Raw genomic sequence first — 25,808 nt, 5'->3', positions numbered from 1 at the left:
AATTAAATTGATAACATATTTTACCTAATTAGATAGGATCATATAATTTAATATCATCTTCTTATGTTTTTTGTAATAAAGTTTCTCAAGAAAGTCTTGAGAGGAGGAGGGTACTAGTTTTGTGCTTAAAACATTAATCCTCAGGAGAAGCCAAGATAGTTGAACATGGGGAAGCATAGATATATTATTATATTCTGAGCGATTAGAATAGAATAGAAGTTATTGATAGATATCACAATTTAGAAATGAATTACACGGGATAATTAAGTCACAAATGTTATGTAGGTGATAAGTATGGCAGTGTGTTTTGGGTATAAGAATTAGAGGTGCATGCAAAGAAAATTTGGATAATTTATAGAAATGTCTGTGTAACTTTGATAGCGTGACAGTTGTGAGCTTAACGAAGCAAAGGCCTGCCAACATCATATTCTTAGAAGGCATTGTTTGAGTTCCAAAATTTCTTATTACCATGACCTGCAGCTAATTTTGAATCACTATGAAGCAACTATTATCCTCAGCAAGCTCTGAGTCTCATATAAGACAAACTATGATTTGTCAATTTGGACAACCACATCTCTCTTTCACTAGGTAGAAATGTGACATTACCATTCGTTCTGGTCATCATTCTTCTGCAAGTAGATTGAGTGTTGGACTGGTAGTAGAATGATCACATCATATATATGGACCATCTGCCATTGTGGTAGTGCTTCCTCGACCTGTTCTGTCAAATTTCTTGCCAGTTTCTATGCACTACCGGTGCCAGAAATATGAAAATCTAATTAATTATGGTTGTTTTTCTAGTTTCTAGAACTCATTTTACACATTACAAGTATATGAGAATGGATTTGCTCAGTGGAACATCATGGACACCTTCTATCTTTGTCAACCTAGAAAATGGATTGTTGACACCTGACTGATAGAAGAATGGACTAACAGATGAATGGAGGAGAGGGATCTTCTCACTCCATATTATCTACAAGTAGATACCTGCATTGTGATGCACCAGCAACCAGAACCCCAATCCATGGCTACAGACAATGTCTACGTTCTCTTCTTCTTATTGGCCTTCCTATGCATTCAACTGATAAAACCCAACGTCTGCGACGGAGCTCTAATCTCAGGCTGCTTCCCTGCCGAAAGAAGTGCTCTACTTGAGTTCAAACGAGGCCTGAAAGATCCTACCAACAGGCTGTCCTCTTGGGTGGGTGAAGACTGCTGCAGATGGGAGGGTGTGACGTGCAGCAATCATACTGGGCATGTCGTCAAGCTGGACCTCCAGAATCCGCATCCTTTCTCTGATTTTGGTGACGAGCCATACAACGACTGGACCTTAGGAGGTGAGTTGAGGCCTTCTTTACTTGGTCTGAAGCACCTAAAGTACCTGGACCTAAGCATGAACGATTTTGGAGGCATTAGTATTCCAGAATTCATGGGGTCATTCCATCAACTCCAATATCTTAACCTCTCCAGAGCTGGATTGCGTGGACTCCTGCCTCACCAGCTGGGAAATCTCTCCAATCTGCAGTATCTAGACTTAAACAATGACAATTTTGTGGCTCCGACCCATCAATTTAGCATTGGTGATGCACTCTGGATTTCTCACCTTGCTTCTCTAAAGCATCTCAACCTGAATAACGTTAAGTTTCAAAATGGTACTCACTGGCTGGAAGCTCTGAACATGCTTCCTTCTATCGTGGAGATATATTTATATTCCTGTGAAATTCCAAGTGTTCCCCTCTCTCTTCCACATGTGAACTTTACATCACTGTCTGTGCTTGATTTGTCCTATAATTCCATTAACTCTACGATACCTTCCTGGTTATTCAACATAAGTGGCCTTGAGCACCTTGATCTCAGTGAGAACAACCTTCAGGGTAATATTCCACCGACCTTTGGTAACTTGGCTTTCCTCGAGGAACTTAATTTAGCTTTCAATTCTCTTCAAGGAGGAATACCCACTTCCTTCATAAATCTGTGCAGGCTGCAGAATTTAATATTGTCAGGCATCAATATCAGCAAAGATTTGTTAGAACTCGATGAAATTTTCTCTGGTTGCATCAAGATGAAGTTAGAGATTCTGGACTTATACGAAACGAATATTCGTGGGCAGCTGCCTGAATGGTTATTCCAACTCAGGAAGCTTAAAGTACTCGATTTGGGGTGGAATCTGATTTCTGGCCCTATTCCTGCATCAATTGGACAACTAGCATCACTCCAAGACCTCTCTCTTGCTCAAAATCAGTTGAACGAAACAATACCAGAAAGCGTGGGGTGGCTGTCTCAGCTAGTTACTTTGGACCTTGAGCACAACAATTTGGAGGGTGTAATGTCTGTGGCGCATTTTGGAAACCTCACAGAATTGAAATACTTAACTTTGTCGTCCAACTCCTTAGCTCTAAAGGTCAAGAGCAATTGGCTTCCTCCCTTCCGGCTAGAATCCCTTTGGATGGGCTCCTGCAAACAGGGTCCTGAGTTCCCTGCATGGCTCCAGTCGCAAATAAATATTTCACAAATTGTTATGTCTAATGCTAGTATTATTGATGCTATGCCAAACTGGTTTTGGAGCTTAATTTCCACAGCAGATTACGTGAGTGTCTCCGGCAATCAGATCAGTGGCCACGTACCCAATTTATTGCATTTAAACAACCTCTACGAGTTGGATTTAAGTTCAAACTACTTCGAGGGTCCTCTTCCATATTTTCCTTCTGGATTGTCTTTATTAGATCTGTCAAACAATTCATTTTCAGGAACAATTTCACTTGCCATCTTCATGAATATGCCTAAACTCCTATATTTATCGCTTTCAAAAAATAATTTAAGTGGTGAAATTCCCTTCTCTATATGCAAACTGTCGGCCTTGAAGTTTCTTGATCTTTCAAAAAATATGTTATCAGGAGAGCTCCCCAGTTGCTGGAATGATTCTTCCCCAATTGAATTTATAGATTTTTCAAGCAACAACATATCTGGAGTTATTCCTGAGTCAATATGTTCCATAGCATCACTTCAGTCGGTGCACTTGAGCAATAACAGTCTATCTGGAGGGCTGCCTTTGTGCTTGAAGGATTGTAAGAAATTAGTCCTTCTTGATGCCGGACATAATGATTTGAAAGGTGAAATTCCAACCTGGATAGGTGAAAGTTTAACTAGTCTGCGGTTCCTCAATCTGCGATCAAATATGTTGGCTAGAGATATTCCTCCAAATCTTTCAAGATTGAGTGCTCTCCAATTTCTCGACCTTGCAGATAATAAGCTGTCAGGAACCATTCCAAGGAGCTTTGGAAATTTTACTGCCATGAAAGTTATTGGAAAATTTTCAAGTCGGATAACAGATTATAAGGAGCAGATGTTTATAACAACTAAAGGAAACACTCGAGCCTATGATGAGTCACTTTCGCTTATGAATATCTTGGACCTCTCAGACAATAACTTATTTGGAGGAGTACCTGAAGAACTCACAAATCTTTTTGGCTTATTCAGCTTAAATTTATCTGGAAACCATTTCACAGGAGAAATCATTGAAAATATCAGTAAATTACAACAGTTGGAGTCCCTTGACTTGTCAAGGAACAACTTTTCTGGCACAATTCCTTCTAGTCTCACTGCCCTGACTTCTTTGTCTTACTTGAACTTCTCATACAATAACTTGTCAGGGAAAATTCCACTTGGTAATCAACTACTGACCTTCGATGATCCATCTAGCTATATTGGCAATCCTGGTCTTTGTGGGTTTCCTCTGAATCAAAGTTGCAATGTCAGTGAGACAGCACGAGATCAAAGTAATCCAGATGATAGAGATGAGTATGAGATGATATGGTTCTACACGAGCATGGCACCAGGATTTGTTGTTGGTTTCTGGGCAGTCTGGGGTACCTTAATACTTAACAAGAATTGGAACCTTTACTACTTCCGATTTATAGACAACATGCTTGACAAAGTATATGTGTTTACCGTACTGAAAGTTTCTAGAATCAGAAAACGTTGTTGTTCCCATCAAGGATGATAAATTTGAACATCAACATGTGCTGTATGAGAGTTCATCTCGTTAATATCATATCATCAGCTTGAATAAATTTTAATACTTCTGGACTTGTATACAAGTAAGTCATGCACTCTCAATTTTGATCATTTCTGTCAAGATCTCAGTACCATATGAAGTGTTCTAATTCTGGGGATTGCCAGAAAGCTTGCACCTTTTAATTAGTTTTTCCAAAATAGACACCCCTTTTTTAGTTGTTCAGTTTGGCAGAAATGAAAGGAGGTTAAAACTTTTACGAAGATATAGATAGAATTTATGGTTTTATTTTCTTTCCTTTTTCTTTTGATGTCCAAATCAGAAGTTAAAAAGATCCCTTTTTTTCCTCAGTTATATAGTATCTACTTTCATCCTCTATTTTCCCAAGTTTATGGTATCTACTTTCATCAAATGCATTTGCATGTCTTGTTCTTCCCAACTATTACGCGCCAAGACTGACACTATCGCAATCACAAGATCTGCTGTAAAAGATTTGGTCATCTTATTCGATTAATTTGACTCTTAATGAACTTATGCATAGGTGTTTTATATCATACATTACTCTTGTTTATGATCTACTCATGTAATGCTCCTCTTGTTTGAGATGCTTGTCTTCATCGATCAAATACATATTGGATGCATCATAAGCTCAAGTCCACCAAATGTGCAGCTGCATGATCTTCTTGGATCTCATGCTCAGATCTTTTCAGTTGATGAGTCTCCCATTAATGGGGGACATGCTGCTGCAGCTGATGGAATTGGGCCGAAGAGGCTCTCACATGCATGTCAATGTGACAAGGATGATCTGTGCACGCAAGAATGATCCATTTATGGCCACCTTAAAAATTCATGTGAGATGTCATATGCTTTGTTGTTGTTGTTGCTCTTGTTGAAAAGGTATGGCATAAGAAGACTATTAATATGGTTTTGAGTGTCAAACAGTTGTCTTTTCTTTCATTTTGGTGTTGTTTTGTGAACGATCAGCGCCAATCAAAGGCCAAGTTCAAATGGGGCCCCTCTTTTTGCTGTTTGCATTACCCAATAAATAAAAACCCCAATAGAAAAGCGTCAATCGTACGCAGCACTCAAATGGGGCCCCTCTTTCTATCCCTTTTCTACTGCTGCTGCTCGTTTTCTCTTCCGCGTCGCTTCTTCGCCTTTTCTAGATCTCCGGATTCGCGCCTGATATGTCTTCCTCCAAGCCCGCCGGATCCATCCATGACTTCACCGTCAAGGTTGGTGGCCCACGGGGTTTATGTTTTCTATCGTCATCGTGTGCTCCGTTTCCTTGTCTTCTTAGTGTGCTGATGGTGGCTCCTTTCAAAGATCGATTTCTTAGTCTGAGTCGGCTGTTCGATTTGGAGGACTGCTCGAAAGATGGGATTTTGACAAGGGATTGGTTGTTTTTATCGTTGGTTTTGTTTTAATTTGTCATCCGGAGTCGGCAAGGAGGTTTATTTTTGAAGATCCACTGCCCTGTAGTTGTGGATTTCTTGTGATTAGGTCTTTCTTTGTGATTGTTCTTGGTTCTAGGGATGGATCGAGTTTACCGTGGTTGTCGATTCTTGGAATCTTATGTGATTATATGCAACATGATGTAGTTTTTGATGGTCAATGGTTTCTTGTTCGGAACGAGTTCTTGAAGCTAATGAAGTGTATTTTCCTTCATCGTTCTCGACTTAATCCTTTGTTTTCTGTCAAGTCAAATGAGATATGTACAGATCAATTAGCCCCCAGATTGGACAACTATCATCGTATTGTATCTGCTGATGTGCTGATGCCTCGAGTGTCAGGAGTTTCTGTTGTTTGTGGGGGAAGAAAACTTTTTGTCTGCGAGTGTGGGTGGTGATGATTGATGATGATGATCATGTGTTGTATGGCTTCCGACGCAGGATGCCAGGGGAAATGATGTGGATCTTAGCATTTACAAAGGGAAGGTCTTGCTGATTGTCAATGTTGCATCTCAATGGTACTGCAGCTCTATTAAGTTTGTTTCTGTTCTTCGAGTTACAGAGTAACATATGTTAGAAGGTTTTGATTGTCTGTGATTGTTACAATTTCTCAACATTGTTCACTTTATTAAAATTTAAAATATATTGATAATGTATCTGTCCTTGTTCTTATCTAAATCTCTTACCTGTGTTAGTGGGCTGACTAACTCAAACTACAAGGAACTGACTCAGCTATATGAGACGTACAAGGACAAAGGTATGCAATTCTGACCTTAATTGGCTTATTTTGGTTTTTGTAATCAGGACAACTGCCTGTTCTTACCAATTAATACCTTATAATCAGATCTTGTTAAAGAAATGTTTCTCAACAAACTTTCCAAGAGTACTTCAACACTATTCAATAGATGAAAATAGGAGGAATTTATAATCCTGATCCATGTTGTGTCATCATTTTGAATCCATTCCTTTTGAATTGGCACTTTCTCCATCACAATAACTGGGAAGAGACTTCTACAATAGCTAGCCTTAGAACTTTTTTCTTTTTTGGCATATGTTCATACATTAACCAATCATAAAAAGAATATGATTCTTTATGCTGATTCCCTAGTTATAAGATAAGCGTGGGGTGGTTGTCTCAGCTAGTTACATTGGACCTTGAGCACAACAATTTGGAGGGTGTAATGTCTGAGGCGCATTTTGGAAACCTCACAGAATTGAAATACTTATGTTTGTCGTCCAACTCCTTGGCTCTGAAGGTCGAGAGCAATTGGCTTCCTCCCTTCCGGCTAGAATCCCTTTGGATGGGCTCCTGCAAACTGGGTCCTGAGTTCCCTGCATGGCTCCAGTCGCAAATAAATATTTCAAAAATTGTTATGTCTAATTCTAGTATTATTGATGCTATGCCAAACTGGTTTTGGAGCTTAATTTCCACAGCAGAGTACGTGAGTGTCTCCGGCAATCAGATCAGTGGCCACGTACCCAATTTATTGCATTTAAATAATCTCGACTGGTTGGATTTAAGCTCAAACTACTTCGAGGGTCCTCTTCCATATTTTCCTCTTGGATTGGAAATTTTAGATCTGTCAAACAATTCATTCTCGGGAATAATTTCACTTGACATCATCATGAATATGCCTTACCTCATATATTTATCGCTTTCAAAAAATAATTTAAGTGGCCAAATTCCCTTCTCTGTATGCCAACTGCAAGCCTTACAGGTTCTTGATCTTTCAAAAAATACGTTATCAGGAGTGCTTCCCAATTGTTGGAATAATTCTTCAAGTATTGTAGTTATGGATTTTTCAAGCAACAACATATCTGGAGTTATTCCTAAGTCAATATGTTCCATAGCATCGCTTCAGTCGTTGCACTTGAACAATAATAGTCTATATGAAGAGTTGCCCCTGTCCTTGAAAGATTGTACGAAATTAGTCATTCTTGATGCTGGACATAATGATTTGAAAGGTGAAATTCCAACTTGGATTGGCGAAAGTTTAACAAGTCTGAGGTTCCTCAATCTACGATCAAATATGTTGGACGGAGATATTCCTCCAAATCTTTCAAAATTAAGTGCTCTCCAATTTCTCGACCTTGCATATAATAAGCTGTCGGGAACTATTCCAAGGAGCTTTGGAAATTTTACTGCCATGAAAGTTATTGGAAAGTTTTCCATTAGGATGACAGATGCAACAAGTTACGAGGAGCAGATGCTAGTAACAACTAAAGGACGAACTCAAGACTATGAGAAGTCACTTTCGCTTATGAATATTTTGGACCTATCGGATAATAACTTATCTGGAGAAGTACTCGAAGAACTTGTAAGTCTTTCTGGCTTATTCAGTTTAAATTTATCTGGAAACTATTTCACAGGAGAAATCATTGAAAATATCAGTAAATTACAACAGTTGGAGTCCCTTGACTTATCAAGGAACAACTTTTTTGGCACAATTCCTTCAAGCCTTGCTTCCCTGACTTATTTAGCTCACTTGAACCTCTCATACAACAACTTGTCAGGAGAAATTCCACGTGGTAATCAACTTTTAACCTTCAATGATCCATCTATCTATATTGGCAATCCTGGTCTTTGTGGGCTTCCTCTGAATCAAAGTTGCAATGTCAGTGAGACAACACGAGGTCAAAGTAATCCAGATGATAAAGATGAGAATGAGATGATATGGTTCTACACGAGCATGGCACCAGGATTTGTTGTTGGTTTCTGGGCAGTCTGGGGTACCTTAATACTTAACAAGAATTGGAACCTTTACTACTTCCGATTTATAGACAACATGCTTGACAAAGTATATGTGTTTACCGTACTGAAAGTTTCTAGGATCAGAAAACGTTGTTGTTCCCAACAAGGATGATAAATTTGAACTTCAATATCTGCTGTATGAGAGTTCATCTCATTAATATCATATCATCTGCTTGAATAAATTTCCTACTTCTGAATACTTCTGGACTTGTATACAAGTAAGTCATGCACTTTCAATTTTGATCATTTCTGTCAAGATCTCGGTACCATATGAAGTGTTGTGGGGATTGCCAGAAAGCTTTCACCTTTTAATTAGTTTTTCTAAAATAGACACCCCTTTTTTAGTTGTTCAATTTGGCAGAAATGAAAGGAGGTTAAAACTTTTACCAAGATATAGATAAAATTTATGGTTTTATTTTCTTTCCTTTTCCTTTTGATGTCCAAACCAGAAGTTTAAAAGATCCCTTTTTTTTTTCTCAGTTTATAGTATCTACTTTCATCCTCTATTTTCCCAAGTTTATGGTATCTACTTTCATCAAATGCATTTGCATGTCTTCTTCTTCCCATGCATTACACGTCAAAACTGACACAATTGCAATCACAAGCTCTTTTGTAAAAGATTTGCCATCTTATTCGATTAATTTGACTCTTAATGAACTTATGCATAGATGTTTTATATCATACATTACTCTTGTTTATGATCTACTCATGTAATGCTCCTCTCGTTTGAGATTCTTCTCTTCATCAATCAAATACAAATTGGATGCATCATAAGCTCAAGTCCACCAGATGTGCAGCTGCATGATCTTCTTGGATCTCATGCTCAGATCTTTTCAGTTGATGAGTCGCCCATTAATGGCGGACATGCTGCTGCAGCTGATGGAATTGGGCCGAAGAGGCTTTCACATGCATGTCAGTGTGACAAGGATGATATGTGCACGCAAGGATGATATATGCAACTTGATGTAGTTTTTGATGGTCATTGGTTTCTTGCTCGGAACGAATTCTTGAAGCTAATGAAGTGTATTTTCCTTCATCGTTCTCGACTTAATCCTTTGTTTTCTGTCAAGTCAAATGAGATGGACAGATCAATTAGCCCCCAGATTGGACAACTATCATCATATTGTATCTGCTGATGGTGCTGATGCCTCGAGTGTTAGGAGTTTTTGTAGTTTGTGGGGGAAGAAAACTTTTTCTCTGCGAGTGTGGGTGGTGATGATTGATGATGATGATCATCTGTTGTATGGCTTCCGATGCAGGATGCCAGGGGAAATGATGTGGATCTTAGCATTTAAAAAGGGAAGGTCTTGCTGATTGTCAATGTTGCATCTCAATGGTACTGCAGCTCTATTAAGTTTGTTTCTGTTCTTCGAGTTACATAGTAACATATGTTAGAAGGTTTTGATTGTCTGAGATTGTTACAATTTCTCAACATTGTTCACTTTCTTAAAATTTAAAATATATTGATAATGTATCTGTCCTTGTTCTTATCTAAATCTCTTACCTGTGTTAGTGGGCTGACTAACTCAAACAACATGGAACTGACTCAGCTATATGAGAAGTAAAAGGACAAAGGTATGCAATTCTGAACTTAATTGGCTTATTTTGGTTTTTGTAATCAGGACAACTGCCTATTCTTACCAATTAATACCTTATAATCAGATCTTGTTAAAGAAATATTTCTCAACAAACTTTCCAAGAGTACTGAGAAAAGAGGAGAGAGAAATAGAGAGAGAATGATTAGTTTATGAGTTTTTGATTGACGATCGATGGCTAAATGTTGTCGGTTTCGACCCAAATTTGATTACTTTCCTACTATATCCATTTTGTGAGATATATAATTATTTACGAAAAGATTCATGGATGAAGATATGAGCTAAGATGTATGATCTTGATGTTATTCTGATCATCTAGTTATTCTAGAGAAGACCTATTGTAAATCTGTTATCATTATTATTCATAGTGAAAGTTTGAGATGGACTACGGTCCTATGATTTTTTTTCATATTGAATTTTTCACGTTAAAAAGATTTGATTTCATCGTGTGATTAATTATTTGCTCTATTGTTTATGTTGATATTTTTATTTGGATATCAAGTTGATATTTTGATGAAGAACCATTTTGATACATAAAGAAAAAAAAATATTTCGTTTTAATAGGTTTTTCCCAACATTTAGAATGCATGAACACGATAAAAGAGGAATTGTGGCAAAGATTCTGATCACAACCTAAGATTCAGAGATGATGCAACTTGCTGTTGTCATAGTAGATGAGCAACTTGCAATCGTCAGTCTTCCTTGATCTTTCTATTGAAAAGTATAAGGAAGCAACTTGGCTCTGTTAGCTGGAATTTAAAGTCTTCCTTCGTCTTGTTCTGCTCAGTTGCATTATCATATCAATTTACAGGAGAGTTTCCCAGCAACTGCTGATCGCTCTGTTTGGTGCCCACAAATCTTGTCTTTCTCTTATTCGTATTAATCATGCTTGTCTGATAGCTACAAATATCTCTATTTAAAACTCTTGACATTCAAGAAGATGCTCGAGTCAATTTTTTTTAGATGAAAGCTATTCCAACTTAGGGACTCATCAAGAACAGGCATCATAGTTGACTGACTTGAGGGTAGACAACAATATGAAGTGAAGAACAGGCACATGATATTGACAGATAACCTAATAGTTGAAGATTTCTTGGTCTACTATTTGAATGTCAGTTGAATAGTTTCAGACTAATGGAGGATGATCCAAACAGGGCATGATAAGATTTTGTGTACTGCAAGCTGTCTACCGCAGATTTCTCATGATTAATCTTAAGATAAGCTGCGTATTTTTATTATATGTAATCTAAGATAATTGTGTTGGTGTGAGATGATCCATCGTGATCATGTATACAATTGGAATCATGGTTGTGGTAATAATTGTTTTCAGGTGTATGGAAAAAGAATAAATCTCTTCCGTAGGTGTTTTCTTTTTCAAACAAATTAAATTAAAATAAGACTCGACATCAGATTAATCACTATTAATCATATTTATATTATGTTTAAAATATTAAATTTTTAAATAATTATTATCATGGATTATTTGGCTTTTCCTTTATAAAATGATTTTTGAGGATTAAGAAAAAAAGAGTATTAGTCCAACCCCGCTCTTCCTCCATTCTAATTTTGTGGAGGTGCTTAACATGGCCGAGCTCAAGTCACCTTCTAGAGTGCAAATCTAAGGTGCGACAATAATAACATCTTAAGATAATACAAGTGTATCATTTATAGGTATAATAATTGTAATTATATGATTATACAAAAAAAATAATATTAGATGTTGAAATCAAATAACAATAAATCAAATTATGAAAATGTACTTTTTAATATCATAAAGTCTTTATCTAATCTGAAAGCGAACTAGATTTGTCTTTTTTTATTTTTTTATTTTTTTATAGGATCACTTTAAGTGATAACATTGAATTAGAAACTAAAAAAGAGATGAGAGAAAATTTATAAACTCTCAATAACATTATATGATTAAGGGAAAATGAGAGAAAATTTATAATTTTACAATAATATCATATTGCATATCATAATATATTAGTATTGTATTTACATATTGAGTCATTAAGATGTTCTATCTATTTATATATTTATATGTAAGAGCTAAGGATCTATAATAAGTAATTTAGAGAGTCTCTCCCATCAAAATAATCTCTTAAGAAATCTAATTATAATTAAACTCTTTTTCTATTGGACCATAATCTAATCTATAATATATTTTATCTAATCAAAATTTAATTAAATCTATAACATATTTTACCTAATTAGATAGAATCATATAATTTAATATCATATTCTTATGTTTTTGGTAATAAAGTTTCTAGTCTCGAGAGGAGGAGGGTACTTGTTTTGTGCTTAGAGCATTAATCCTCGGAAGAATCCAAGATAGTTGAAAATGGGGAAGCATAGATATATTATTATATTCTGAGCGATTAGAATAGAATAGAAGTTATTGATAGATATCGCAATTTAGAAATGAATTGCACGGGATAATTAAGTCACAAATGTTATGTAGGTGATAAGTATGGCAGTATGTTTTGGGTGTCAGAATTAGAGGTGCATGCAAAGAAAATTTGGATAATTTATAGAAATGTCTGTGTAACTTTGATAGTGTGACAGTTGTGAGCTTAATGAAGCAAAGGCCTGCCAACATCATATTCTTAGAAGGCATTGTTTGAGTTCCAAAATCTCTTATTACCATGACCTGCAGCTAATTTTGAATCACTATGAAGCAACTATTATCCTTAGCAAACTATGAGTCTCATATAAGACAAACTATGATTTGTCAATTTGGACAACCACATCTCTCTTTCACTACGTAGAAATGTGACATTATCATTCGTTCTGGTCATCATGCTTCTGCAAGTAGACTGAGTGTTGGACTGGTAGTAGAATGATCGCATCATGTACATGGACCATCTGCCACTGTGGTAGTGCTTCCTCGACCTGTTCTGTGAAATTTCTTGCCAGTTTCTATGCACTACCGGTGCCAGAAATATGAAAATCTAATTAAATAGCTTAATGAATTAAGCTGCCATTATGGTTGTTTTTCTAGTTTCTAGGACTCATGTTAGACATTACAATGGATTTGCTCAGTAGAACATCATGGACACGTTCTATCATTGTCAACCTAGAAAATGGATTGTGGACTTACTGGCTTGACCGTGACTTAAGTCTCATCCACACAGAAGAATGGACTAACAGATGAATGGAGGAGAGAGAGCTTGTCACTCCATATTATATACCAGTTGATACCTGCATTGTGATGCACCAGCAACCATAACCCCATTCCATGGCTACAGACAATGTCTACGTTCTCTTCTTCTTATTGGCCTTCGTATGCATTCAACTGATAAAACCCAACGTCTGCGACGGAGCTCTAACCTTAGGCTGCATCCCTACCGAAAGAAGTGCTCTACTTGAGTTCAAACGAGGCCTGGAAGATCCTACCAACAGGCTGTCCTCTTGGGTGGGTGAAGACTGCTGCAAATGGGAGGGTGTGACGTGCAGCAATCATACTGGGCATGTCGTCAAGCTGGACCTCCACAATCCGCATCCTTTCTATGATGATGAGCCATACAACAAATGGACCTTAGGAGGTGAGTTGAGGCCTTCTTTACTTGGTCTGAAGCACCTAAAGTACCTGGACCTAAGCATGAACGATTTTGGAGGCATTAATATTCCAAAATTCATGGGGTCATTCCATCAACTCCGATATCTTAACCTCTCCAGGGCTGGATTGGGTGGACTCCTGCCTCACCAGCTAGGAAATCTCTCCAATCTGCAGTATCTAGACCTATCCGATGACATTTTTGTGGCTCCGATCCATCCATTTAGCATTGGTGATGCACTCTGGATTTCTCACCTTTCTTCTCTAAAGCATCTCAACCTGAATAACGTTAAGTTTCAAAATGGTACTCACTGGCTGGAAGCTCTGAACATGCTTCCTTCTATTGTGGAGATATACTTATCTGACTGTGAAATTGGAAGTGTTCCCTTTTCTCTTCCACATGTGAACTTTACATCACTGTCTGTTCTTGATTTGTACTATAATTTCATTAACTCTACGATACCCTCTTGGTTATTCAACATAAGTGGCCTTGAGCATCTTGATCTCAGTGAAAACTTCTTTCAGGGTAATATTCCACCAGCCTTTGGTAACTTGACTTCCCTCGAGGAACTTAATTTAGCTAACAATCCTCTTCAAGGAGGAATGCCAACTTCCTTCAAAAATCTGTGCAAGTTGCAGAATTTAATATTGGCAGGCATCAATATCAGCAAAGATTTGTTAGGACTCGATGAAAGTTTTTCTGGTTGCGTCAAGATGAGCTTAGAGAGTCTGGACTTATCCGGCACGAATATTAGTGGGCAGTTGCCTGAATGGTTATTCCAACTCAGGAAGCTTAAATCACTCCACTTGGAGCAGAATCTGATTTCTGGGCTTATTCCTGTATCAATTGGACAACTAGCATCACTCCAAGAGCTCTTTCTTGGTCAAAATCAATTGAACGAAACAATACCAGAAAGCGTGGGGTGGTTGTCTCAGCTAGTTACTTTGGACCTTGAGCACAACAATTTGGAGGGTGTAATGTCTGAGGCGCATTTTGGAAACCTCACAGAATTGAAATACTTAACTTTGTCGTCCAACTCCTTAGCTCTAAAGTTCAAGAGCAATTGGCTTCCTCCCTTCCAGCTAGAATCCCTTCGGATGGACTCTTGCAAACAGGGTCATGAGTTCCCTGCATGGCTCCAGTCGCAAATAAATATTTCAAAAATTGTTATGTCTAATGCTAGTATTAATGATGCTATGCCAAACTGGTTTTGGAGCTTAATTTCCACAGCAGAGTACGTGAGTGTCTCCGGCAATCAGATCAGTGGCCACGTACCCAATTTATTGCATTTAAATAATCTCGACTGGTTGGATTTAAGCTCAAACTACTTCGAGGGTCCTCTTCCATATTTTCCTCTTGGATTGGAAATTTTAGATCTGTCAAACAATTCATTCTCGGGAACACTTGACATCATCATAAATATGCCTTACCTCACATATTTATCGCTTTCAAAAAATAATTTAAGTGGCCAAATTCCCTTCTCTGTATGCCAACTGCAGGCCTTACAGGTTCTTGATCTTTCAAAAAATACGTTATCAGGAGTGCTCCCCAATTGTTGGAATAATTCTTCAAGTATTGTAGTTATGGATTTTTCAAGCAAAAACATATCTGGAGTTATTCCTAAGTCAATATGTTCCATAGCATCGCTTCAGTCGTTGCACTTGAACAATAATAGTCTATATGAAGAGTTGCCCCTGTCCTTGAAAGATTGTACGAAATTAGTCATTCTTGATGCTGGACATAATGATTTGAAAGGTGAAATTCCAACTTGGATTGGCGAAAGTTTAACTAGTCTGAGGTTCCTCAATCTACGATCAAATATGTTGGACGGAGATATTCCTCCAAATCTTTCAAAATTAAGTGCTCTCCAATTTCTCGACCTTGCAGATAATAAGCTGTCGGGAACTATTCCAAGGAGCTTTGGAAATTTTACTGCCATGAAAGTTATTGGAAAGTTTTCCAGTAGGATGACAGATGCAACAAGTTACGAGGAGCAGATGCTAGTAACAACTAAAGGACAAACTCAAGACTATGAGAAGTCACTTTCGCTTATGAATATTTTAGACCTATCGGATAATAACTTATCTGGAGAAGTACTCGAAGAACTTGTGAGTCTTTCTGGCTTATTCAGTTTAAATTTATCTGGAAACTATTTCACAGGAGAAATCATTGAAAATATCAGTAAATTACAACAGTTGGAGTCCCTTGACTTATCAAGGAACAACTTTTTTGGCACAATTCCTTCAAGCCTTGCTTCCCTGACTTATTTAGCTCACTTGAACCTCTCATACAACAACTTGTCAGGGGAAATTCCACGTGGTAATCAACTTTTAACCTTCAATGATCCATCTATCTATATTGGCAATCCTGGTCTTTGTGGGCTTCCTCTGAATCAAAGTTGCAATGTCAGTGAGACAACACGAGGTCAAAGTAATCCAGATGATAGAGATGAGAATGAGATGATATGGTTCTACACGAGCATGGCACCAGGATTTGTTGTTGGTTTCTGGGCAGTCTGGGGTACCTTAATACTTAACAAGAATTGGAACCTTTATTACTTCCGATTTATAGACAACATGTTTGACAAAGTATATGTGTTTACCATACTGAAAGTTTCTAGGATCAGAAAACGTTATTGTTCCCAACAAGGATGATAAATTTGAACATCAATATCTGCTGTATGAGAGTTCATCTCATTAATATCATATCGTCAGCTTGAATAAATTTTTTACTTCTGAATACTTCTGGACTTGTATACAAGAAAGTCATGCACTTTCAATTTTGATCATTTCTGTCAAGATCTCGGTACCATATGAAGTGTTATGGGGATTGCCAGAAAGCTTTCACCTTTTAATTAGTTTTTCTAAAATAGACACCCCTTTTTTAGTTGTTCAATTTGGCATAAATGAAAGGAGGTTAAAACTTTTACCAAGATATAGATAAAATTTATGGTTTTATTTTCTTTCCTTTTTCTTTTGATGTCCAAACCAGAAGTTTAAAAGATCCCTTTTTTTTTTCTCAGTTTATAGTATCTACTTTCATCCTCTATTTTCCCAAGTTTATGGTATCTACTTTCATCAAATGCATTTGCATGTCTTCTTCTTCCCAAGCATTACACGTCAAAACTGACACAATTGCAATCACAAGCTCTTTTGTAAAAGATTTGCCATCTTATTCGATTAATTTGACTCTTAATGAACTTATGCATAGATGTTTTATATCATACATTACTCTTGTTTATGATCTACTCATGTAATGCTCCTCTCGTTTGGGATTCTTGTCTTCATCAATCAAATACAAATTGGATGCATCATAAGCTCAAGTCCACCAGATGTGCAGCTGCATGATCTTCTTGGATCTCATGCTCAGATCTTTTCAGTTGATGAGTCGCCCATTAATGGCGGACATGCTGCTGCAGCTGATGGAATTGGGCCGAAGAGGCTTTCACATGCATGTCAGTGTGACAAGGATGATATGTGCACGCAAGAATGATATATGCAACTTGATGTAGTTTTTGATGGTCATTGGTTTCTTGCTCGGAACGAATTCTTGAAGCTAATGAAGTGTATTTTCCTTCATCGTTCTCGACTTAATCCTTTGTTTTCTGTCAAGTCAAATGAGATGGACAGATCAATTAGCCCCCAGATTGGACAACTATCATCATATTGTATCTGCTGATGGTGCTGATGCCTCGAGTGTTAGGAGTTTTTGTAGTTTGTGGGGGAAGAAAACTTTTTCTCTGCGAGTGTGGGTGGTGATGATTGATGATGATCATCATCTGTTGTATGGCTTCCGATGCAGGATGCCAGGGGAAATGATGTGGATCTTAGCATTTAAAAAGGGAAGGTCTTGCTGATTGTCAATGTTGCATCTCAATGGTACTGCAGCTCTATTAAGTTTGTTTCTGTTCTTCGAGTTACATAGTAACATATGTTAGAAGGTTTTGATTGTCTGAGATTGTTACAATTTCTCAACATTGTTCACTTTCTTAAAATTTAAAATATATTGATAATGTATCTGTCCTTGTTCTTATCTAAATCTCTTACCTGTGTTAGTGGGCTGACTAACTCAAACAACATGGAACTGACTCAGCTATATGAGAAGTAAAAGGACAAAGGTATGCAATTCTGAACTTAATTGGCTTATTTTGGTTTTTGTAATCAGGACAACTGCCTATTCTTACCAATTAATACCTTATAATCAGATCTTGTTAAAGAAATATTTCTCAACAAACTTTCCAAGAGTACTTAACACTATTCAATAGATGAAAATTGGAGGAATTTATAATCCCGATCCATGTTGTGTCATCATTTTGAATCCATTCCTATTGAATTGGCACTTTCTCCATCACAATAACTGGGCAGAGACTTCTACAATAGCTAGCCTTAGAACTTTTTTTTTTGGCATCTGCTGATACATGAACCAAACAGAAAAAGAATATGCTTTTTTATGTTGATTCCCTAGTTATAAGATAAGCTGAGACCTATTTGGCCAATATTTTCCACATACTTCTTTATTACTAGAGGCTTCAGGAGTCTTGTATCTTGTATTTCAATTTTTTTAAGAGCTGGATTTGTCTCAATTATTATGCAACTTGGACTGTGGTGTCAATTGAAAGACCATGACAAACTAATTAATAGTGCACAAATTATGGCTCAGTGGCTGTAGCTTTTCTTTTATGAGAAGGGATAAAATGGAGCAGCAGTGAGAGCAAGAAAGAAGGATTTAATTGACATTTTTTAGTGAACAAGTTAATCCTTGGTTGGTGGTGAAAAGACAAGTTTCATGGTGAAGTAACAATTTTTGCAAGGATGTGTTTATCTATCTTTGGCTATCATATTTTAGTTTATGTAATTGTTGCAGAACATCTATTTGCACCATTATTCACATTGCTTGAAGGGATTGCTATTATCATGCAGCATCTTAGCATTAAGAGAACATTTTAAGGGTGGCATTGGACGCCAAATGGAAATCAAATTGATCTTTGTTTATTAATAAAATCATGTGCGTTTGTTGTTCTTTAGAAACTTTAATACTCCTGATTTCATTTGAGACTTTGTAAACCTGGGATTAGCACAAGTCTCTTCAATACGCCAACAGGTTTTTGCGTTACTAGGTTATGTGTAACATTAAGGAACAGATATCTTGTTTCTTTGGTTGATCTGCATGTTCTTACACTTGTTAAATTCTCTTTCCTGATCCTTTTTTCATCGACTATTTTCTAAATCTTGGATCATAAAACTCAAATAGAGTGAAGATAATTAAAGTGAACTTTATCTTCTAAAACAGGCTTTTGCTTATTATTAAGATGATTCAGATAAATTCTGCAATTCAAAATTGCAGCTTTCAACACCCATAATTGTCCACGAGAAGCATATGAAATAGAATTGAGGTGCATAAATCTGCCTGTTCTCACTATCCATCATGAAGTAATTTTATCTGGAAAGGAGAGCCAAATTTATGCAGTCATGAAATTTTTTGTTCTCATATTTCTTCTACGATGATTGTTTAAATGGCACAGATTTTGAGATTCTGGCTTTTCCATGCAACCAATTTGCTGGGCAAGAACCAATGAGGAGATTGTTGAGTTTGCTTGCACTCGATTCAAAGCTGAATATCCGATATTTGACAAGGTAAATTATTGCTTTTTTTATTTTCTCAATTTCTGGGTTTATCCCTTCGATAATCTTCTGTAGGCAAATCTCACAGCTAAACCATTCTTGACCTGTGTTTACCCCAATATAAATTGATTTTTTTTGTTTTTATCATATCATTATGTTTGAGAGAAACCTACTCAGTCGCTTGACTTTCTAGTTGCAATTAATTTTCTTCTATAGGTCGATGTGAATGATCAAAATGCTGCACCCATATATAAGTTCTTGAAGTCGAGCAATGGTGGCATTTTGGGGGATGGCATCAAGTGGAACTTCACTAAGTTCATGATGGACAAGGATGGTCGTGTTGTCGGTCGCTATGCCCCAACCACATCCCCTTTGAGTATCTGAGGTAAACCCAAAGCTCCCTCGCCTCATCCCTCTTACCTTTTGTCAAATCGTATTCGATATACTCGATGGTGCCAACAATATACCATCATCTAACGATTGACCTTAAATAACTTTGCAGAAGGATATCAAGAAGCTTTTGAGGCCTTCATAAATTACATATGCTTGCAGCCTCTGATCTTGCTTGCAGACTGTTGTAGTACATATGACTATGGCTAAAGTGTCAATTGCTTCAAAGATAATATGTTAATCACAGAAAGCTTAGTCTAATTATATATCCGACCACGGGAGATTTCAAATATGTAATTAAGGATTCTGGAGACAAGAGAATGAAAATTATAATTTATATATTCATTAAATATGTTGAAAATTAATTATTTTGTCCATCTTGACTAAATAGAAGATGTTGGTAAAAATAATGCATGGGTTCTAAGTTATTAAGTTGTTATCATAAGCAAAATTTGTATAAATTTGAGAGTTTCTTACACAATTAAAAATAGAAATTTAAACTTTAGAATTTCAATCTCTGTTATTGTTTTTGACATATATATTACTCTTACTTTATCAATACACCATTCATATTTAGATCAGGATGGATGTCCTTCAATTATAATTGTAATTGTATCTATCTAATCCTTACATTAAATAGACCTAATTAACTTCTTATTTTCGGCTACTGTTCGAGGTGGATGCAATAAAGGCCTTCACAAGCTTTGAAATGCAATAAAGGCCTTCACAACTATATTTACATGGTACCATTATCAACATTAATAAATAAATTTTATAGGATCGACGCTTTGTTGCACAAGAGCATATCATTTGCGTTAATTCATAAAAATAATTTAGAATTACGAGAGAGACATTTGATTTGACCTTAAAATTAAGATCTTATACGAAAGTTTTTTTCTAGAAATCCAGATTTGGCCAACTCTTTTTCAAATTAAAACTTTATATGTAAAAAGGTATATGAAAAAGAAATCAAATTTAGAGGAATGTTAACAATATATATATATATATATATATATATATATATATATATATATATATATATATATATATATATATTATATATATATATATATATATATAGCGCAGGTGTATAATATTTTTTTATAGCATGGCTTAAGATATTGTGACAAGTATTTGGTAGCTTAAGCTGACAGCATCCGAAATGTATCCATCCACACCGGTGGATTCCCATGCCTCACTCTGTAAAATAGCACTCCATTTATTAACAGTCTATACCCCAAAGCTATAGCTGCCATGGGCAAGCCTGTGCATTTGTTGACGACATACATCTTGTAGGGATCAACATCAACCATTGCATTCCGATCTCGGGCCAATGCATATTGACAAACCAAACACCAGCATTCATCATTCGATAGTCCCTCCAAACGGTCAGGGGGTGAGGTTGCCATGAAGTTAGTTAGCATCTTCTTCGATTCTGGTGGTCACTATTATTTTACTTCCTTGAGCACCGGAGTAGAAGAAGTTTTTTATCCTCTCCCAGTCCTGTGGGCTCATATGCCAAACATCATCCAGAACAAGCAGGTATCTCCTCCCACTCAGCTTCTTTCCAAGTTCTTTCTGAAGATTGTCAAGGCTGACAAAGTCACACCGAAAACCATCGATGGATTCAATGATGGTCTTCGTAATGCTCCTTGTATCAAAATCCTGAGACACATAAGCCCATAGTCTAAGCTCAAAATGGTTCTTCACAGACTCATCATTGCAGACTAGTTGTGAAAGAGAGAGTCGTCTTCCCGATACCAGGCATCCCAAAGAAAGGAATCACTGTGATGCTACGGTCAGTCACCTCAGCCAATGGCAGCAACATATTTTTTATCTTTCGCTCATCACTCTCACGACCGAGAACCAGGGAAGGAGTTAGTGAGGTGGTCTGATAACTCTGCTACCTCAGTGTCACGACCTTAGCTGGTTTTGCCTAAGGCGTGCGGCACCCTCACGCGTCCGTCCGCAAAGGTCAGCCTCCCCGAAGCCTCCCATTGTCCCTTAGGACCAACAAAAGAGAGAACGGGTTAAAGAGAACGCCTCAATCGGGATCCACAAGCAAACATGTCCGAAAAACACATCATAGACAATGCAAATTACAAACAGACTTTACAAGCTCTGAACAATGGCACAACAAAGGGTAAAATGGTCCATTACAGACCGAAAAGCTCTCGCACGTGTCCACATGACACAACCTTTATTTACAAGCCTAAAGAGGCCACCAACCCAACTAACATGGGACTATTTAGCCTTCGGCCGCCCCTCTACCTGCTGTACAAGGCATGAACATGCCAAAAGACAACAGACAGACATAAGCATTACATCCAACATCTTGTTTAGAAGTTTGTCCGTTACATTCTCCCCCACTTATCCCTTCGACGTCCTCGTCGAAGCCTTTGTGAACACTGCAACTCTTCGCCTTTGCTGAGTCTTCAATCTTCCGCTCCAGCTGCAATGCGCCTCCTGGCTCCCAGCTGCTCTTCGCTGCTGTTTCTGAGTAGTCAAACCTTTGATCCGCCATGCTGCTTCAACTCGCCAATGACTCTGACTCTGGTGTGGGGTTGGCTGAGTTGTATTGATCCTCGCTGATTCCTGCGGATCCACCAAATGAAGGAAAAGACCATCCTTAGTGCGCTAGTCTCTCAAAAATTCCACATGCTGCTTGAACTGGGTGGATGCTTGTTGGAGCTTTAATAAGCATCCCCTCGCAAGCTTCTGAAGTTTTGGGTCCTTCTTCCACAAAATCTGCTCATTGACTCTTCTTTCAGTTAGTTGTCACATCCAAGTAGGTTCGCATCACTTCCGCTTTCGATTGGCATTTCGTTGGGAAATGAGGCGGACAATCTACTCTCAGTAGCACTGATCACCGTTGGTGAGGATTTGACAACTATTGTCTTCCATTATCTTCGAAGGGTCTTTGAACTTGTGCAGCGCTCCTCTGCTGGATAGATAAGAGAATTGGGGTACTCTGTTTCGCCCATTCTCTTAAGAGTTGAGAAGGCAAAAGTTACTTGACTTCGCCCGCCTCCTCGAGGTTGTACTTCATGCATCGAGCTGGTTACTGGCCTTCGCCTGCTCTTTGCTCACACTTCTGAAGCACTTGAAGTGTTTGCACTCCTTGCGTTGAGTTAGTTACTGTGATTCACCTTCTCAATGCCATTGAACTTCTGGAATGCAGGAAGTTTTCACCCCAACTTGGAGTTATTCTCTGATAGATGAGGTCGCCTCTGGGATTGTACCGTCTTCTCCATCAACCCTGCCGCCTACTCCACTGAGTAGCAAAGGTACAGCACCGCGTACTGCCTGCTTCGTTCCTTGGTCGTGCACTCTTGCATGACCCGAAGTCCTTCACTTACGGCTATCTTGATGAGAAACTTGTTGACACCGGTCTTACGAAGTTTCTTGGCCTCTGCCCTTCAGCCTTGTCTCGGTACTTGGAGATTGCCTCTGCATGCTCCACCTCCTCGGCCCCTTTCACGACCAAGCGCTCTCCCTCCGTGAGAGCAAGGGATCAATGACTTGCACGGAAGTCCCACCTCTGCGGTACCATGGCGCTGCCATGCCCATGGCCCTACTATCCGTCGCCTCGCCTCTGTATCCCTTTGCTTCACAATTAGTTGAGATGTCTCCGTGGCACTCCTCTGAGTCCACCTCCATTCTAACTGATGCTTGATTTTGGGTAGCTAAGTCCCTCTGGACTCGTCGTCGCTTCCTCGCCCCTTTCGACCCCCTGCTTCAACACCACTGTGTTCTCCAAGCAGTCCGTTTGGTCGATGGAAAGACAGACTGCAACTCTCATGCATGGCCTCTGCCATCACGTTGTAGAGTTTGCACCGATTATGTTCTCCTTAGCTTCCTTGGTAGCAACGTTCGCTTACTCGACCTTGTCCTCTGACTTGTCGGGCTCCCTTAAGCGAATATGAGCTCTGGAGCAGTCCAACTCTCCAGCTGCTTCGATCATACCTCTGTATGATCAAGTCCCTCCCATGGAACTCACTGGTACTTGCATTCGAACTTTTCCCTTGGTGGAACCCAGCCCCCATATGCTGATGACCAAGGTTTTCATCCGATGCAAAATTCGGTGCACGCCCGGAAGACCCGCCTCTGCGGTACCATGGCCTTCACTCCTTGAATCCATAGCCCCTCCTGCTGTCGTGTTGTTCACCAAAGCGGAGCTCCCAGTAGCTCCTGATCATACCTCCATATGATCTCATCCCTCACGGGACAGATTGTGTGTATCGCATTGCCACGAACTGTTCCACCACGATCCGCTGCACCATGTCGCCTCCTAGTGACATCTCCATTGCATTCTGATTCTTGTGGAATAAACTCGAATTGTGAACCCTCCATGTGTGGCTTCTGCCAATACATCGCAGGGTCTCCTCCACCTTCGATTTTGTTCGCTCCTCTGGCAATCGACCTTCATCCACCCACTCCTGGGTCACACCTAGATGAAGCACCGCTCTAGGATAGTCCGTCGCCTAGTAGCCCTCGAAGTCCACCGACTTCACTGTAATCTGTGCACCATTGTCTGGATCCTGAGCCTCTGCCCCTACCAACACAATCTCCGCTGCGCACTGCTTCCTTCATAGCAACTCAAATGGCAACACTGTGGCATATTCTTCAAGAGTACCCGCCTCTGCGTCCTCTTGCCCCGTGCTAAGGCCCTTCTGAACCCAACTTCGCCTCCGCAAATTGAGTCGCCTTAGTTCCTCCATCCAATGCTTCTCCGAGTTAAGGTGCATGTGCCGCGAAGCTCCCTTCGTCTTTGGCACCATGCAAGATGAGTCCGCTCCGTCATAAAGAAGGACCCATGGAATAACATGATCCTACTCTTGCCTCTGCAAGAGTTTATGTCCTTGACCTCTGTCTAAGGAAAGCACTGTGCCTCTGCTCCATGTTCCAACTTCTATGCTGGCTCCCTTCATGCGGCTTGGGTACTTCGCCAAGTTACACCCAAGTTGCTCCGCTCCTCGTTTTTTGCATTGAATCGATGGTGGCCCTCGCGCCCACCATTCCACGAGTCAACCCTCCCTTGAGTTCGATCTCCACATCGACTCCAAGTGTGCCTTCATTTAAGTTGCTTCAAGTTGCTCCCCCACTTGATCTCGCAATGCATCCTCCAATGCATTCTCTCAAGCGAGATCATGCGACGACTCCTCGCCGCTTGCTCAGTCCATCGAGCTTCGTGGAGTTGTTGTTTGTTGAGGTACTCCTCCTCAACATGTGAGGTCCGTCTCACATGATTCTCACTCTGGAGAGCCGGGACTTATCCCTCCTGGATAACTACCCCGTTGGAGCAACATCTCTCTTCGTTTCGGAGACCACCATCCCCTTGGACTACTCCGATCTGCTGAACAAACTGTGCATTGTTCTGCCTCCTGCAAACGCACTTGCTAGATTGTGACTCCACGTCTATACTGTTGGGAAATTATAGGGGGCGACATCATATGCGCAGCTGAAGAACAAGAAAACAAAAATCCCCGATTCCCAAAAAGATGTTCATCGTCGTGCGAAGATTGGTGCGCAAAATCCGCAAAAAACACAAAACTGCGTATATTGATTGTGTTACCTAGGGAGATCGTATATCCCTGTTTCCTTGCAGATCCTTAGGAGAGGGTGAAGGAGGTCAAGCGTCCTCCTCTCTAGCGGTGATCCACACAGCAGGGTTGCGACGACGCTCCTCAAAACTCCAGGCCTACTCTGAGGGGAGAGGGAGAGGAGAATAGGAAGGGCAAGCAAAGACTCTAGCCTATGAGGCTGTGAATCCCTCCTATTTATAGAGATCCCGTGTCAAAACCCTAATGGGTCCTTTCCCTAGTGGGTATTGGATCTGCATCCAATAAGACAAGGGCTCCGTCGGATATCTCATATCCGAACCTCTACTCATCGCAATGCCTACCATATGTGTGTGACCCTCTAGGCCCAATATCGAGCTGGCCGTGAGTCATACCTGTCAGAACTCCTTCTAACTCAGTGAATTATTATCTCTGTAATAATTCACTCGACTCATCGACTACGGAAGTACTAGGCCACTACGCCGTAGTCCCCAGACGATACAGGGGAATCCAATCCATTGGACCTGTCTGTCCTCAGTTACCATGTACCTATAGTCCCTCATCCATCTAATATCCCAGAGACCGTATATCGAGCATGGTGCTGTCAGACCCATACGATTTCTACTCGAGTCTCGCTCTAATCGGATTCTCCCGGAGAACTCTTTCTCTCTCAACCCGAATGACCCTGGCCAGGGATTTGTCTGAGCAAGAACACATGGGATATTCCTCTCATGATACCGAGAGTGGATGATCTTCTATCGACACTCAATAGCCCTCGTAAGGTCGACTACCACTCCCAATGACCAGCTGTACTAGATCTGGGAACAGCCAAACCTATAAGTCTGGTATCAAAGAGTGGAGCACTCATA

General features: G+C 39.2%; 2 protein-coding genes and 1 pseudogene across 2 annotated transcripts; all 3 read left to right on the top strand.

The window, feature by feature from the left end:
- The first annotated feature begins 940 nt into the window (after positions 1 to 940).
- LOC135665703 (receptor-like protein EIX2) lies at positions 941 to 4,835 on the top strand. The gene is made up of 2 exons (XM_065177359.1): positions 941 to 3,934; positions 4,683 to 4,835. The coding sequence occupies exons 1-2, from the start codon at positions 941 to 943 to the stop codon at positions 4,833 to 4,835; spliced, it is 3,147 nt and encodes a 1,048-aa protein (XP_065033431.1).
- On the top strand, positions 4,641 to 19,753 carry LOC135665708 (probable phospholipid hydroperoxide glutathione peroxidase; annotated as a pseudogene).
- Positions 13,204 to 17,011, top strand: LOC135665707 (receptor-like protein EIX2). The gene is made up of 2 exons (XM_065177363.1): positions 13,204 to 13,355; positions 13,489 to 17,011. Exons 1-2 carry the CDS (start codon positions 13,342 to 13,344, stop codon positions 16,019 to 16,021), a joined length of 2,547 nt encoding a protein of 848 aa, XP_065033435.1. The 5' UTR covers positions 13,204 to 13,341; the 3' UTR covers positions 16,022 to 17,011.
- Positions 19,754 to 25,808: the final 6,055 nt, after the last annotated feature.

The sequence above is a fragment of the Musa acuminata genome, unplaced genomic scaffold (assembly GCF_036884655.1).
Source record: "Musa acuminata AAA Group cultivar baxijiao unplaced genomic scaffold, Cavendish_Baxijiao_AAA HiC_scaffold_1036, whole genome shotgun sequence".
NCBI classification, from domain to species: domain Eukaryota; kingdom Viridiplantae; phylum Streptophyta; class Magnoliopsida; order Zingiberales; family Musaceae; genus Musa; species Musa acuminata.
The sequence above is the reverse complement of the archived record's forward strand: the minus strand, read 5'-3'. Positions and strand labels throughout refer to the sequence as shown.

Excerpts from the sequence above, each read along its gene's own strand:
- LOC135665703 (XM_065177359.1), top strand. The coding sequence starts at position 941 with ATGGAGGAGAGGGATCTTCTCACTCCATATTATCTACAAGTAGATACC. Across the intron at positions 3,935-4,682 it reads TAGACAACATGCTTGACAAA|CTGCATGATCTTCTTGGATC; the intron begins GTATATGTGTTT and ends CCAAATGTGCAG.